This window comes from Rhinichthys klamathensis, unplaced genomic scaffold, assembly GCF_029890125.1.
Source record: "Rhinichthys klamathensis goyatoka isolate OS25496 unplaced genomic scaffold, OSU_Roscu_1.1 h1tg000015l_1, whole genome shotgun sequence".
NCBI lineage: Eukaryota > Metazoa > Chordata > Actinopteri > Cypriniformes > Leuciscidae > Rhinichthys > Rhinichthys klamathensis.
Window position 1 is genome coordinate 710169 of NW_026606567.1, and position 17345 is coordinate 727513.

A 17345-nucleotide genomic window follows, 5' to 3' on the forward strand; every position below is an offset into this window, starting at 1 on the left:
TGTATGGAGCTTGAGATTGCAGCAGTGCTGACAGCTCCGAGGAGACACAACACATGCTTCTACTAGTGTGACACTCTTCTTTGTACACTCATGATACTAGTACACAATCCCTTTCTCCTGATTTGGCCTGCATGTCTGGTAGTGCAGTGCCATAATGTGGCATGTTTATTCACTGGAGTCGTGTTTGCACTGTAATTATAGCCATATGATATGCAGCCATGAATAGTCCCTGAGAAAATACAGGATAATTGAACTCAAGTCTTAAGCTTTCTGGACAAACTTGTTTTTTTCCTTAATTTCCCAGAAATTGCCTTATGGTGTGTTCACACACTAGTTCGGTTCTCTTGGTGCGCTCATGTATAAAATGATACATTTAGTCCTGGTTCGCTTAGCATGCACACTGTAATTTTTAACACCGAACCTAAAGATACAAAACAAAAGAAATAAGAATATGGTCACAACCTTATTGGACCGATTTAATGACGTATGTTTGAGATGGAACTTACCAAAACATCCAAACCAATGCTGTGTGCTGGGCTAAATGTGCTTGTTGAATGCATGTACATATGGTGGTATTTTTACCAGCTGAGAACTCTGAGAAACGCTTATGAATTGTGTAAAGGAGTCAAAACCGTACCAGGAATTTCTCTGTTGCACACAAACGAAGATCTGCTGCAAGGAAATGGCAGTTCTGACACCTGTACCAAAATGTAATGGGCAACGTAGCTACTATGACGAGAAGAAGTCCGGTCGCATCTTGTTTTTGGTTTTGTTTAGATGTCTATGGGCCTGTCCAAATACCCACACTTGCGGTCTTTGCACTTGACCATTTGTCTACTTACATGACATATTTCCATATTTTCCATGACATATTTGGCCTGTGTTCAAGTGGGCATGAAGACCGCAAGTGTGTGTAGAACTTTTGATTATCCGATGGGACTATGAACATTTTGGCCGATAACCGATAATTCTTTATATTTGAAAGCCGATAATCGGTATATTGGTCGATCAATCTAAATCCAAATTTGTATCTAATTTTTGAGAGCCTGATTACAAAAACAAAAGTCTCACCATTAAAAGCCATGTCCCAAGCACACAATTATAATGTTCTCATTATAATCTAATGTAGCCTTTATTTTCCTTTTTGAAGTGATTTCAATCATATTTCAAGCAATTCAAAACCATCATGGTGAACAGTGCACATCTGAAGTGTCTCAGCTGAAGGAAATAATTCATTATTCAACTGCTTTAATATATCAGCCAAATTTTCTTATTGGGCCGATAACGATAACATTAAAAGTGAACATGTAACGGCCGATACTGATATGGTGTGTCCGATATATCGTGCATCCCTAGATGGGACACGCTTGTAGTGTTTGAAAAAATGCAAGTGTTTGTGTTTATTTTGATTTTCAATACTTTGCATCAAACTGAATGTCTGGTCAGTAAGTCCCTATGTAACAAAGGACACAATTTAGTAATTGTGGTGCTTCTAATTAATTGATAAAAAAGCAGTTGCAAAAGTTGTTCATCATTGCACCAATAAAATGTGCAAAGCTTTATGTTTTAATATCAAATGATATGTAATATCGAATCAATTGAACTTGCAGTCGAATGTTTTCCTCAACATCTTGCCATTTCAAGGCATGTGAGATCCCGAACATGATGCATGATGGGATGCGCTCCGAGGTGGTATTCGAGATGGTGTGAATTAAGGGCACTGAGCTTTGGCGATTTTAAGACCTGGGACAGTCTTGCACACTTACTTCCTGTTGCGTCTATGCGCTCTCAAGTGTGGGTATTTGGACAGGCCCTTTGGTTGACCCGCACCAATGTTCAGTTGAAATGTGAAAATTTGGGTCTCGGCCCGCTTCCAAACGAACTCTGGTGCGATTTGACTGAAATATGAACGCAACTACATGGACCAAAGAGACTTGTCCAAAGCCACACTTGTTTGGTGCGCACCAAGGTTTGTACGGCATTCACACACATTGAAATGAAATGAACCGCACAAAGCAATTGCACCAGAGTTCGTTTTAATCGAACCAAACCTGCCAAGTGTGTTGGCAAATTTGTTCATTTGCTTTATCAAGGTTTGAGTTTCTCTCAGGAAGTGTTCTCTGGAGTTTTCACTGGTTGCTTAATGAGTCTCTTCAGCCTATTTTATGGTTCATAATAATTTTCAAAGTTTCTCACCATTAGAAACTATTGTAGCTAGATGAGATTTTAGCTTTTCATCTACTTTGGTTTTGTGGCAGGAAGTTGACCTCTAATCAGCACAAATAAGCATTGCCTTTCCGGTAGAGGAAGAGCTGGGTTAATGAAGACAGGAAAAAATGAGATCACAAGACAGAAGAGGAAGATTGAGAAAGTCACGAGTGATGGATGACTCTGAATGTTGCATAATTTGTTTTTTGAGTAGTTGACATCTCTATTTTTCAGTGTTTTTTGTAAAAAAAAAAATATGAATGTATGTTTTAGAAGCTTTGAAAGTCTGAATCACGTTTTTAATCACCTTTTGCGGTGCACTTAAACAGTCCTGCGGCATGACAAATACAATTTGTATAGTATTTTTACATTTGTGAATAGTGGGTGCTAAGATGTTCTAGTTTTTAGTGCATCGCCATGGGGTTGCTAGATTGTTCCGGGTTGTTGCTTACTGACCCAAGTAGTTCTGATCGCTTCGAAAAGTATTTAAGAAACCGTGCATGTCTGAAGCAGGATCTTGAGTTAACATGCTGATGAACTTGGATTTGTTTTTGTGCAGTAGTGGTAGCTCAAATTATTCAATATAGTCTCTCAGTCTCAGTTAACATGGTCATACAAATGTATAGTTATGCAAGAATTGGCAGTAGTGTCTAAAGTTTAGGTGAGGTATAGCATTTTGCCATAGTGAAGTTCCCATTTTCTTAAATATCTTATTGGATTTTGAACATTATTAAGACTGGCAGTGTCTGGTAAAAAAAAAAAAAAAAAGGATCATCAAGTGTTTTATAAAGGTTGTTTTTTCTTATAACATTTGGTAACTTTCGCTTCCGTCTGTTGAACGGATAACATGCATGGCTGTAGCTTTGGGTTCCTCCAGTGAGTTGGCACATTTGTGTGTGTTTGTTTTAAGGTGTGTCTATGTGACTTAGTCACAACTAACCATGCAGTTTCAAGAAGGTGACATTATTCATATATTGTTGTGATAAGATCATCATTTCACTTTATGCATCTGTTTGATCATTAGTATCTTATGGTCTCAAATAATTCAATACCTACCTAGATTATTCAAAAATTGTTCATGTCGCCTCTGCAGTGCTGTAGTGTTCTTGGTGGTTGCCAAAGTGTTGCTACGTGGTTGTTCTGAGTGTTTAGCACATTGCTATCGCTAAATGGCAGCAGTGAGTGCAGTGTAGTTATGCAAGAATTGGCAGTAGTGTCTAAAGTTTAGGTAACTGACGCTGGTAGATCACGTGACTATATATGAATTTCATTCATACTACCCATATTAATACTATATAGAACATACTTTTTTTAAAGGTCTTGCAGTAAATTCCAATTCAAAATCAAATGTAGTACATACTCGTATAGTATGTGATTTTGGACGCACCGTATACATTTTATAAATAAACTCTTCTATGGTGTTCAAAAGTTACCACTCCCTAGTCTCTGATATTCTGGTTTCTAAATCTTTTTATTGTTCAGCAAGTGAAAAAGTCTGATTGCTTGGAAAATGAACAAGCTTGGTTCTCTTTGTGTTGCTCTGTCAGAGGATGGGAGCAGTGAGCGCTCACTGGAGGAGATGTCATTCGGTCGACTCCTGCGACGTGCATCATCCAAAGCCTCGGACCTTTTGACGTTTAACGTGGGCACGGGGGGATCACGGACCGTGCTGGATGGAGAGATCATCTTCTCCAAGAACAATGTGTGTGTGCACCCGGCCGAGCCCCTGCCTGGACTGCCTGAACATCACCCAGGTACCACACACACACACACATAATCTACATTACACCTGTTTATAAATTATGGTCATATGATCAGTAATGTTTTGCAATTGGATGCCATAAGCTTCAGCAAAAGTGTCTTTATGAATTCATTTATAATGAGTTACATTATAGCTGTAAAACATCAGCTTTTTGCAGATATTGTTGAGCCATGTTTAGATACAGAACTGTTTAAAAGTTTGGGATCGGTATGATTTTTAAAAATGTTTTCAAACGAAGTCTCATGCTCACCAAGGCTGCATTTATTTGATCAGAATTACAGTAAAAACTTAATCTAATATATTTTAAAATGTAATTTATGCCTGTGATCAAAGCTGAATTTTCAGCATCATTACTCAGTGTTCAGTGTCACATGATCCTTCAGAAATCATAATAATATGCTGATTTGGTGTTCAAGAAACATTTCTGATTATTATCAATGTTGAAAATAGTTTTGCTGCTTAATATTTATTGTGGAAACCGTAATACTTGTTTTCAGGATTCTTTGATGAATAGAAAGTTCAAAAGAACAGCGTTGATTTGAAACAGAAATCTTTTGTAACCCCATAAATAATTTTTCTGTCACTTTTGATAAATGTAATGTGTCCTTGCTGAGTAAAAGTGGGCTATTAATTTAATTACAGGAGTAAATGAACAGGTGTAAAATTACAGAACCAATTTTGCTTTTCACTGTTATTTGTCACTAATTGTGTCTAATTTAGAAATGTGTTTACAGTATTAATCTAGATAGAATTTAATCTTTTAAATAAAAAATAAATATTTGTGAAATTATGATACATTTGTGAATATATTTGATATATTTTTGTGTAAAAAAATATATTATCGATATAATGTTTTTTTTCACAGTTACAGATTTCTCTTGTTATTTTGCTCTAGACCTGTAGATTCAGTCTTTTTTTTTTTGTGCAATTGTATTAATTTTTTTTTTTATGTTAATCTGTAAAATAAGAAGTAATAGTGATGCAGTGTTGTTCTGCTTGTGGATGTCTAGTTAAAAAGTAGCCTTGCTAAAACATGCCTCAAATAAAACTCTTGCAGAGATCTGATGCCTCTAATAATCCCAGCACACCGTGACCCGGCAAGTCAGCCAATCAGCTTAGAGCCTGCCAGATTGAGAGGTTTTTTGTTCTTCTTCTGACTGTGTCCTCTTTCAGGTTACCTGTGTGTGCACCTGGAGAAAGACGAGACCCTCGGCTCCACCCTCATCCTCACCTGGGTGCCCAACTCTCGCATCCAGCGGCAGGACGAGGAGGCGCTCCGTTACATCACGCCCGAAAGCTCACCCGTCCATCGCAACCCCCGACGCCGAGCCCACCGGAGCCACTCTCGCCCGCCGCCCGCCCCTGAGGAAGAGGAGGATGAAGAGCCGGCTTTACAGAACCAGCAGCTTTTGGAAGAGGGCGATGAAGGCTCCTGCGAGCTCTCTGCGGACGAGGTGAGTCGCGACAGCACCCTCGGCTCGGACTCGGACACCTTCTCCTCGCCCTTCTGCCTGTCTCCGGTCAGCGAGGCTCTGGGCGAGAGCAGCAGCTCTGTCTTCCTGGATAATGAGAGCAGGTGAGAAAACATATACATGCAGAAATACACAGAACTGAGGATAAAAGGGTTTGCATTTGTGCAACACAGGGTCATTTCAAGGCTGTAAACATCATAGATATGGTCACTCATTTGATTTGATTTGATACTCTTGATGCTGCTCTTTGTTGATGTTAGGATGGAAAAAAGTTTTTAAAGTAAAAATTTTTAGGCTGGTTTGCTTTAGCGGTCTAACAGCGCTCGTCAATGTCAAAATGATTGAGGCGGCCAATTAAATCAAAGAAGGCGGGTCTTACTGTTACAGATACTGTACATGAATTCCAGCACGTCGCTTTAGTTTTTAAACGTGAAAGAGTGTGAGGTAAGATGTACTGTAAGTAGCTTAGCATTTAATATTTGCCAACTGTCTTATGATGTACATGTTAAACGGCCAACAGTAATATCTAGTGATGCAAACTACTCAAATTTCGCCATTCTGAATTGAAAATGTACAGTAGGATGAATCATTTACGTCATTTATGTCATTCGTAATTGAATGTGACGAGACAAGAAACGTGTGAGGCTAGTTGAATGCATCCATGGACTTAAAATGGATATTTTAGGTTTAGTAACTGCTTACCATTTTTTTAAGTTTTCACACTTTTTTTCTTCACTGGTTCACTGTCACATGATCCATCAAAAATCATTCTAATATGTTGATTTGATGCTCAAGAAACATTTCTGATTATCTTCAATGTTGAAAGTTGTGCTGCTTTATATTTTCTGGAAACTGTGATAAAAAAATTAGGATTCTTTGATGATTAGATCAAAATAACAGCATTTCTTTGAAATAATAAATCTATTTACTGGTACAACTGATCAGTTTTATGCATCAACAACACAGAATAAAAATATTTAATTAAAACAAAACATCTTACTGACCCCTGACATTTGAACAGTAGTGGATTTTATGATTTTACGGTACATATATATGTGTGTGTACTGTATACTGTCTATATACAGTGCTGGTCAGAATGATTTGCCCCCTTGGTAAATATGATCAAAGATGGCTGTAAAAAATAAATCTGCATTGTTAATCCTTTTGATATTTTATTTTTAAAAATTAGCAAAAATCTAACCTTTCATTGAAGTAAAATAATTGAAAGTGGGGGGAAAATCACATTATGAAATAAATGTTTTTCTCCAAAACACATTGAATATTTGCCACCTTTTATTAAATACTTTTTGCAACCTCCTTTTCCAAGATAACAGCTCTGAGTTTTCTCCTATAATGCCTGATGAGTTTGGAGAACACCTGACAGGAGATCAGAGACCATTCCTCCGTTCAGAGACCATTCAGATTCCCAGATCCATGTTGGCGCTTCTTCTCTTCAGTTCAGCCCACTCGTTTTCTATAGGGTTCAGGTCAGGGACTGGGATGGCCATTGCAGATGCTTGGTTTTGTGCTCAGTGACCCATTTTTGTTTTGATTTTGATGTTTGTTTTTGAATCACTGTCCTGTTGGAAGATCCAAACATGGCCCGTTATAAGATTTCTAGCAGAGGCTGTCAGGTTTAGATTTTTTATCTGTTGGTATTTAATCGAATCCATGATGCCATGTATCTGAACAAGATGTCCAGGACCTCTGGCAGAAAATTAGGCCCACAGCATTAAAGATACAGCAGAGTATTTCATTTTACACATGGGGTACTTTTTTTAACCCTAAATGAACCAAACCCATATTAAAGGGGTCATATAATGGTACATGCACTTTTACAAGTTGATTGTACTGAAATGTGTGTTGGCAGTGTCTGTACACAACCATCATATAATGATAAAAATCTATCCAGTGGTTTTGTTTTAATCTCCTTATATGTTTTCCCCTGCCTCAAATCAAGCCGTTCGAGCCTGTGACGTCACACGCTCACACGCCCCTCCCACGATTGTTGATTGACAGCGTTTCAACACAGACCCGCCCTCGCTCATGAGGGAGCTGTCAATCATAGTCTGCGCGGACCGGCGCGGTCATTGTTGATATGCTGGAGCACTGTCTATGAGCAGAATGGCGTCTAAGCGATTGTGGTGTTCTGTTCTTGGGTGTAATAACGAACACAGCAGTCATTTTAATGTTCCTAAATCCGAACCGCTGAAGACGCAGTGGCTGAGTTTGTTTTCGAAGGGAATATTCCCCACGAGCAACGTCAATGCTCTCATGTTTGCGCGAATCATTTCTCACCAGACTGCTTTATAAAGGAGGATCAGTATAAAGCTGGATTTGCTAAGAAGCTGCTCATGAAAAATGGATCGGTACCAGATATTCGTGTTCCTGCTGAATCTCCAGAAGAACGGAAGTGAGTGTAACGTTTTATTAAACTTTATATTAATATATTAATCTTTGCAAATCGCTAGCTGCACGCTTCACAATGAATGTGTCTAAGGTTTACACTCAGGGTACATTACGGCATGTTTTCTATGTATGATGTTCTCAATATAATTCATAATCCCACGTTTATACTGAACAACGCGTTATGGTTATTGTGTTATCGAGTTACAAACGGTGTACACACAGCACAGAGATGCGGGGTGAGCAAAGCTCATCATCATTTAAAGGCATATGCACTGAAACGGCGTGCTGAAAACAGAGCTGTTTTTGACCAGGTAAAATAAGTGTTTTCTTACAATACTAATGAGAATGTTTAATTAAAGTATATTACAAACTTTTAATTTAGACCCTAAAGAATCATATTAGCTTGTACAAAAATGGCACTATATGACCCCTTTAAGTGTTTGCTGCCAAAAAAGCTAATTTTTTTTGTTTCATCTGACCACAGAACCCGTCCCGTTTGAAGTTCCAGTAGTGTCAGTTACTTTTCAAACGTTCTATGGACAGATGAAACAAAACAAAAGAGCGTTTTGGCAGCAAACACTTAATATGGGGTTGGTTTATACAGGGATAAAAACGTACCCCATGTGTAAAATGAAATGTAGAGCACAGGATCTTCTCGACATGATGCTGTCCAGTATTCACAGGAATCAGCTGCAGTGTTTGAGGTTCAAGTTTTCCCTGGTGTCTACGCGCGCACAATAAGTGGGCGGGCAATATGCTAATGTTTGGTCTTGACGTCACGACGAAACGGCTTAGGACTCGTTTGAAAAACGATTCATTTCATTGACTCAGAGTCGACTCTTAATTTTGTAAGACAATAACTTTATATATGGTGCACTTTCAGATTTAAAACTTTGCAGGATGTTTTCATTCACTTAGAGCTATGTTACACACTACATGAAAGGTCATTTTCAAAAATCCATAATAGGGGCCCTTTAATGCTGTGGGCCTAATTTTCTGCCAGAGGTCCTGGACATCTTGTTCAGACACATGGCATCATGGATTCGATCAAATACCAACAGATAAAAAATCAAAACCTGACAGCCTCTGCTAGAAATCTTATAACGGGCCATGTTTGAATCTTCCAACAGGACAGTGATCCAAAAACAAACATCAAAATCAAAACAAAAAGGGGTCACTGAGCACAAAACCAAGCATCTACAATGGCCATCCCAGTCCCTGACCTGAACCCTATAGAAAATGAGTGGGCTGAACTGAAGAGAAGAAGCGCCAACATGGATCTGGGAATCTGCAGGATCTGGAGAGATTCTGTATGGAGGAATAGTCTCTGATCTCCTGTCAGGTGTTCTCCAAACTCATCAGGCATTATAGGAGAAAACTCAGAGCTGTTATCTTGGAAAAAGGAGGTTGCAAAAAGTATTTAATAAAAGGGGGCAACTAATTGTTCCCAATGTGTTTTGGAGAAAAACATTTATTTCATAATGTGATTTCCCCCCAGTTTCAATTCTTTTACTTCAATAAAAGGTTAGATTTTTGATTTTTGTTTTAAATAAAATATCAAAAGGATAAACAATGCACATTTATTTTTTACAGCCATCTTTGGGCAAATCATTCTGACCAGCACTGCATATATAACCATTATAATTTGGCAGAAACTGCCATTTGAATTTATGTCCTGGTGCCTGATAACTCATTTATTTATTATTACGATTATTTATTTGTGATCTTAAATTATAATATATTTGTATCATCTTATCAGACCATGTAACATTTTGAGTTGAAGTTGGGTGTGAAGTGTTGAATTGCACCAGGTGTGTTCAGTGGATGTTAGATGTTAGCATGCGTCTGTCATGCTGCTGCAGGTCTGTGTGTAGTAAGAGGAGCTGCTCAGAGCTTATTCATAATTCATAGATCAGCTCAGCATGACTTGTTACATTTTTCAGTACAGCATCATGTGTTTCTGCTCTGAACCTCTACAGCATCCTGTGGTCACAGTCCATCTCCCATAAGTGTTACCAGAGATTTACTGATATAACGCTTTTGTTGTCAACAGTCAAAGAGTTTTTGTAATGGAATACCAGCATGATTACTGATTAGTGTATGCGGCATGACATTTTAAAAAAAAAAGTATGTGGAATGACACATTATGCAGCAAGAAGTATGTTTTAAGACATAGAATATTTATATTTGCTAACCCAGAAGTAAATATATATTTTTAAATTATATATATAAAAATTTGATTACATTTTATTTAAATAGCTATGTTTATGTTTTACAGTATTTTATGTTTTATTTATATATAACATAAATAATGAATAAATAAAGTAAACATAGCTATTCCAATAAAATATAATCAAATTTGCAGGGAAATCCTGCTTACTATTTTTCACCGTAAATAATAATATAATTCTTTCTGTGCACTTTGTTAAAATGTTATATTTAAATGTTATTCTCTGAATATAATACACTGAATATTATATACTTGTAATGCTCCACTGTGACCACATGGGGGAGCCATTACTGGGTGATATGCATGAGAGAGCGTTTCAGAAGTGCAGGTTGGCAGGGAGAGATCTCAGTCTGTGATCGTCCACAGATTCCCTCCCCCTGCTGCTTCATCTAGCATTCCCTCTTTCACCATGATTTCCTCCCTTTGTTATTTGGCCTCAGCTGCAGGGGGGGGTGAGGCCGGGACACGAGCTGCCCATCGGATCATAAATATCAGTGGTTTGTGTTTGACTTGAGACTGTGATGGACTGCTTCATTCCTCTGTGTCCCTTTGGGTGGAGAACGTTCTCTTTGGCCTGTTTTTTTTTTTTTTTTTTTTTTGCCATTCATTTTCTGGCTTCCACTTCCTCTTTGGATCCTTAATGTTTATATTTGCCTGTTTCTGGCATCTCTTTTAATCTGCCTGTATAGTGTTCTTCCTCTTTCTCACTCTTACTTGCGAGTTTCATACTAGATGTTTTGTTTCCCTCCTGCTCTGTTGTTTTTCTTTTTCTCCCTTGTCATGGTTTGGCTCGCTCAGTATAGGATTTAAGGAATAAAGAAATCATGAATGAATCTTTTGAAATCTGTTCCATATTTGTAGCGTTTTGACCATTTTCCACCCTGTCTCTGATTTTTAGCTAACACAGGCTGTTTTTCAATATGTAAATGACCTCTGTTATGATTGGCTAGCCTCTTATTATGTGAAGATAGAATCCGCGCTAAGTTCCTGAATGCTGATTTTCATTGTAAATGGGTGGTCATATGTAAATGTGCTCATGGGTCTGTCAATGCTATGGTCATTTCTAAATGGCCTGCTTTATTTATATATTTGTTTACAATATGTCTGCGTCTACTTAGTACATCAAACTCTTTCGTTTCATTAGAGCAAGAAAACCCCAGGTTTGAAAGACAGAAAAGCTGGAAGTGAAGTCAGTCCGTGTGGATGGCAGAGGTATAAAAACTCTAGATCCTGGGAGGTGATGTTTTGCTGAGGATGATGTAATTGTAATGTGTTAACAGTGTTGGACCGCTCTGGCTCTGGGGGAATTTGTTTCAGTATGATGTAATAAACAGCCCCTGAGGGGTAGTGCCTGTCCCAGTGGGAGTTCAGTGCCTGGAAAAACTTCCCTGAAGTCGCACTGGTACAGATTCACAGTTACCGGTTATTATTACAAAGATGGATGGATAGTTAGTTGGATCTCTAACCTTAATTTATCATTTTCCTCCTAACAATCCATCCATCTATCCAACTAACTAAATAATCTACCAACTAACTTCTATCAATCAAGTAGGGTTAGTTCAGTTTAGTTACCTTATTTTCTCATGTCTCTCCTGTTCCTAACTAACACCTATATGGATATCCATCTAACTAACCACTCAATAAGCTAATTTATATCTACAAATGTAGTTTGTTTGGTTTAGTTACCTTAGTTTGTCTTGTTTATCCCTTTACTTACTAACATTTATGTGGCTATATTCATCCAAATCAATCAACCAACCAACTAACTTCCATATAGTTGGTTAGTTTGGTTTAGTTAGTTTACTATGTTTTTCTCTCTCCCAAACCAACGTTTATGGGCATATCATCAATCTATCCAACTAACCAGTCAACTCACTTCTATCTTTCCATAGTTGGTAAGCTCAGTTTAGTTACCTTATTTTCTTATGTTTCTCCTGATCTTAATTACTATTGATGTGGTTATCTATCTATCCAACTATCTAACCATTCAACCAACTACTGTAGCTTCTATCTGTCCATCTTAGTTTAGTTTAATTACCCTGTTTCTCCTGTTGCCTACTAATATTTATATGGTATACATTAGAGCTGTATGATTCTGGATAATCTGAGATTCACAATTTTTTTTTTATTTCAAATGGAGATCACGATTCTCCCTCGATTCTGAAGACAACTAGTCCTAAATAAAATGACAAAAAATTAATTGCTGCATTCTATTTAAAAATGTTTAATTAATCAGAATGAATTTTTATTTTTTTTATGTGTTGTTTGATTCAATGACTCGATCAATCACTGTTTTTGAGCGAATCTCGAATGACTGATTCAGTGACAAATATATTTTCAACAGTCTCTTGCCGCCACCTACTGGTTTAACGATGTAATCTATAATCGAATGTTCCGGTATGATTTTGTCAAAGGTTTAATAGACACAAGCAAATCGTTGTCATTTAGGAATAAGATCACATGGGTGTTTGAATCGAGAACGCAATCTTTTTACGATTAATTGTGCAGCTCTATAGTTAGTTAGGAGGATCTCATCTATCCTCATAACAAACTAGTCACCCAACCAGCTAACTTCCACTTGTGCATCTAGTTGGTTCAGTTTAGTCACCTTATTTTCTCCTGTTTCTCATGTTCCTAGTAACACCTATGAGGCTATCCATCCATCTATTCAACTAACTAACTAACTAACTTCTACCTGTCCATGTAGTTGGTTAGTTCAGTTTATTCACCTTATTTTGTCCTCTTTCTCCTGTTCCTTACTAACATCTATCTATGTGGCTGTCCATCCATCTATCCAACTAACCAATTAAGCAACTCACTTCTATCATCTAGTTAGTTAGTTCAGTTTAGTTACCTTTTTTTTTTTACCCGTTTCTCCTGTTCCTTAGTAACGTATATATCCATCTGTCCTTCTAACTATTCAATCAATCAATCAACCAACTAACTTCTACCTGTCCATGTAGTTGGTTAGTTCAGTTTATCCACCTTATTTTCTCCTGTTTGTAAAGCCACCGAGGCTCACAGAGTAGAAAACACGGGTCTGTAAAGAACATGAGATGTAACTTTGCACCGTGTGCTCTCTGTCACGGCCTCAGCCCGCCATATGGCCTCGTGTGTGTGATCCCGCTGTAGTGTGGACTCTGAAAGACCTCTCAAATACCACATGACCCATAAACCTTCGGCTCCCAGAGTGGATCAATGACAGGGGACGTGTCTGAAGGTGCGTTTGGACTGTTAGACGTGCTCTGTTAGAGAAAAAGACGAGCGTGAGAGAGATGCAGAGGTCCCACGGTTCAGGTTACAGCTCTGGCTACAGCAAGAGGTCGAGAGACAGTTACAGAGAGACTCGCACAGCAAGAGAGAGAGAAGAGTGCTGTCAGGGGAAATTGGCTGCCAGGCTGCTTGATTTGTGTCTCTGCTTGGCTCCTGCCAGCACAATAACCTCCCAGCATTCCTCTCATTCCTCTTCACTTCCAGTGTCCTCACACACACACACACACGCGCGCGCGCGATTCCATACCTACAGCTGTCGTTGAATTTCACACTGAAAACTCAACGGCAGAACGGATGAATTCGTTTGCAGATTTACAATAGAGAGAGCAGCTGAATTAAGCTGTCACGTGGAGCTCATCGAAAAGGTTTTAGATAGTTTACGCTTAATTAACTTGATAGAAAATGTTAATCAAACGAAAATAGCTGATTAAGAAGTTGTTTTTACATGTATTTTATTCATAGAATATATAGAGTATTTTAGTGTGTATATATATATATTCTATTTTTTTAGTCTCTTAAAGGCAACATGAAATTATAAACAATCATATTACATTATATGTGCATTATTCAGTGTTATTTCAAAGGAAAAAGCTTTTGTTTTTCATCAAAATGTACATATTTCACATCTGAAATGACTTTGTTTGGTACCACCTGCACATCTATGGGTCATATGGGTCTATGGGTCATAAACATAGCCAAATAGCCATTTAGGTTTTGGTTTAGGAAATTGTCAGTCAATTCGAACTCGATTCTTGCATATACTGTAATGCACTTTCAAAATTCAATCAATTCCCAATGGATCTTTTTTTCTTTCTCTTTGTTTTATTCAGGAATGCATTTCAAGAGTTAAATGGGTTGCTAAGTGGCATTTTTTTTTTTTTTTTTTTTTTTTTTTTTTTTGGTGCAATGGACACCTAATGTAATTGTAAAAATAATATTAGATAATTGTTAATATAAACAGAGATTATAATACCATTATTTCCAGGGAGTGCGATGAACCCATGGCTCACTCGGCAAGCTCCGCCTCCAGCCTGGACAGCCACGCCCCCTCCGACAGCAGCCAATCACAGGGAGTTCGGTGGGAGGAGCAGCAGAAAGTCATGGCGTTAGAGCACCTGTGTGGGGTGTTCAGAGTTGACCTGGGTCACATGAGGTCACTGCGTCTCTTCTTCAGGTCAGACGATTTTGATTTTAAAACCCTACTTTAAAAAAAAAAAAAAAAAAAATAGTTTAATTTTATTTTTAATGTTTCCTATTTATTTGTACTTTCTGAAATGTATATCACTAAATGTAATAGTCTCTAGCTTTTTTTATTGTTATATTTTCGACTGTTGTGTTAAATCTTTTTCATAAGCCTCTGTCTGTATTATGAAACACCTCATATATTTAATTCACCTCCTTGTTTTATATTACTGTTCTCATTTTAGGGAATTTAGTTAGCTATTGCTGCAAGTTACACATCATTATTCCTTAACCTCAGGCTGATTTTGTTCAAGATATTAAAGTATTTCTGAGGTGTGAATAAAAATGTAATGTTTCTGTGGTTTATGGAAAATATGCATTTATAGTCCTTTTTATGAAGAGGAAATTCAATATAACAAATATTGTTACCAACTAAAAATCAGTAAAAAAGAAAAAGAGAAATCATCATAAAGGTACTCACAGGAACAGCACATCCTGGTCCTTTAGTGAACTGGTATCACTGTTCATTTTTCTCGTGATCTCCTGGAGTCTTGTGTCCAGAGCAGCCTTATGAGAGTGCTTGTTTTTCATGTGTGTGTGTGTGTGTGTGTGTGTGTGTGTTTCAGCGATGAGGCCTGTACCTGTGGGCAGCTGGTCATCGCCAGCAGAGAGAGCCAGTACAAGATCCTTCACTTCCACCACGCGGGGCTGGATAAACTGGCCGAGGTGTTTCAGCAGTGGAAATGCTGCAGGGAGACACAGCTCAAAGACCAGGTTTGAACAAACACACAGTATCAGTTTTAAACATCATATTAACAACACAGACTCTCATTTACAGTACACTAACATTCAACAGTTTGGGGTTGGTAGGTTTTTAAAAGAAGTCTCTATCCTCACCTATGCAGTAAAAAGCAAAATACAGTAAAAGCAATAATATTGTGAAATAATATTACAATTTAAAATAAGTGTTTTATATATGACTATATTTTCAAATGTAATTTACTTCTGATGACAAAGCTGAATTTTCAGCATCATTATTCTAGTCTTCAGTGTCACGTGATCCTTCAGTAATCATTCTAATATGATGATTTGATGCTCAAGAAACAGTTATTATTATTATCAATGTTAAAAACAGTGGTGCTGCTTCATATTGTTGTGGGAACAGTGATTCATTTTTTCAGGATTCTTTTATGAATAGAGTTCAAAAGATCAAAATATATATTTGAAATAGATTTTTTTTTTTGTATCAGTGTGAAAGTCTGTACAGCTTTTGACCAATTTTATGCAACCTTGCTGAAAAAAATCTACTGTAGTGTTTCTTGGCAGTTATTGGTTTAAATTAAAATAGTTAAATAAGTTATCGTTAAATTAAATAATACAATTAAAATAAAATAGAATAGTTATGATTATTAAAAAATAATTAATCAATTAAGAATTAATATGGCCAGACACATTTAATTTCTATAGTATGGCGGGAAATTATTTATTTTTTAATCAATTTGTTATTGGTTTTATTGGGCAGTGTTAGATTGTATCATAAATACCAGGACTATACTATTCATTAATAATATATTCACAATTAATATTAATAATTATTAATAGCAATATTTGCATATTATTAAGCCTGCACAACCATAGTTATGCCTTTTCGCTGCTGGAGAAACAATTGTTTTCAATAATGTGAATAAGACTATAGGGACATTTATTCAGAAGGTCAATGGGCTTCATTTTGAATTCATGTTGTCTTAAATGTTACACATTTAGTTTGAAATATGAACATAAGCGTATTAATTCTATACACGTTATTGTTCATGCGTTTTCTCTCCTGATCTACCTCTTCCCGCTCCAGGTGTCGGATGAGAAGTCGTGCATGCAGTTTTCTATCCGTAGACCCACGTTACCGTCTGCCGAGATGCACCCAGAGGAGCGCCTGTATCGGCGGCTGGACGTCAGCTCTTGGCTCCGGCATCTGAACAACAGTGGCCAGGTGCTGGAGGACTACAAGCTCAGGAAGGTCAGACTGACTGACAGCTGTCAGTCAACATTACTTGTCTAAGTTGCTCTTTTCAGCTATGTTAAATTGGAATGGCATTATGGCTCTTATTGTAACAATGTTTGTCTGACATGTGTGGATCATGTTTAGAGGTTCTGTTTAATTCTGACGGGCATTTCTACCAGGCGATCTTCTTCGGGGGCATCGACCCGTCCATCCGTGGCGAAGTGTGGCCCTTCCTGCTGCACTACTACAGCTACGACTCCTCCTCTGAGGAGCGGGAAGCCTGGAGACTGCAGAAGCGTGTGGAGTACCAGGAGATCCAGCAGAGGAGGTTAGTGCTTAACTACACTTTTACGAGAAAAGATTATAGAACCTTCGAGAGTTCGGTTTTCCCTCAACACTGTTCCTGTGTCCCTCCTCGAACCGCTCTTTTGTTTACGGACAGGAAATATCGGCCCTAAATACTTGCTGGTCTCGAACGGAGCTGTCTATGGTGTTGCACTTCATTGCTCTTTATATTTTAATCTGTAAATCTGTGCCTAAAATTAAGGCTCGCCAAGCACCAAATGCGAGTAACATTGGCCCGTAACATTCTTATGAATCTAACAATGCAATGTTGTGAGAACATGTAAGTTAACGACGCTTGGGACAGTTAAAGGGATACTCCACTTTTTTTGGAAATAGGCTCATTTTACAACTCCCCCAGAGTTAAACTGTTGAGTTTTACCGTTTTTGAATCCATTCAGCCGATCTCCGGTTCTGGCGGTACCACTTTTAGCATAGCTTAGCATAAATCATTGAAGTGGACAAGAC

At 37.8% G+C, this 17345-nt stretch overlaps 1 protein-coding gene across 1 annotated transcript in view; it reads left to right on the forward strand.

Moving 5' to 3' along the window:
- Positions 1–17345, forward strand: part of tbc1d16 (TBC1 domain family, member 16) — a 32665-nt gene that overhangs the window by 2438 nt on the left and 12882 nt on the right. Inside the window, exons 2-7 of the mRNA XM_056272070.1 lie at positions 3756–3962; positions 5144–5546; positions 14340–14528; positions 15163–15310; positions 16386–16550; positions 16715–16863. Of these exons, the coding sequence (XP_056128045.1) occupies positions 3788–3962; positions 5144–5546; positions 14340–14528; positions 15163–15310; positions 16386–16550; positions 16715–16863 (1229 nt within the window). The 5' untranslated portion in view covers positions 3756–3787. The remainder of the gene's footprint in view (positions 1–3755; positions 3963–5143; positions 5547–14339; positions 14529–15162; positions 15311–16385; positions 16551–16714; positions 16864–17345) is intronic.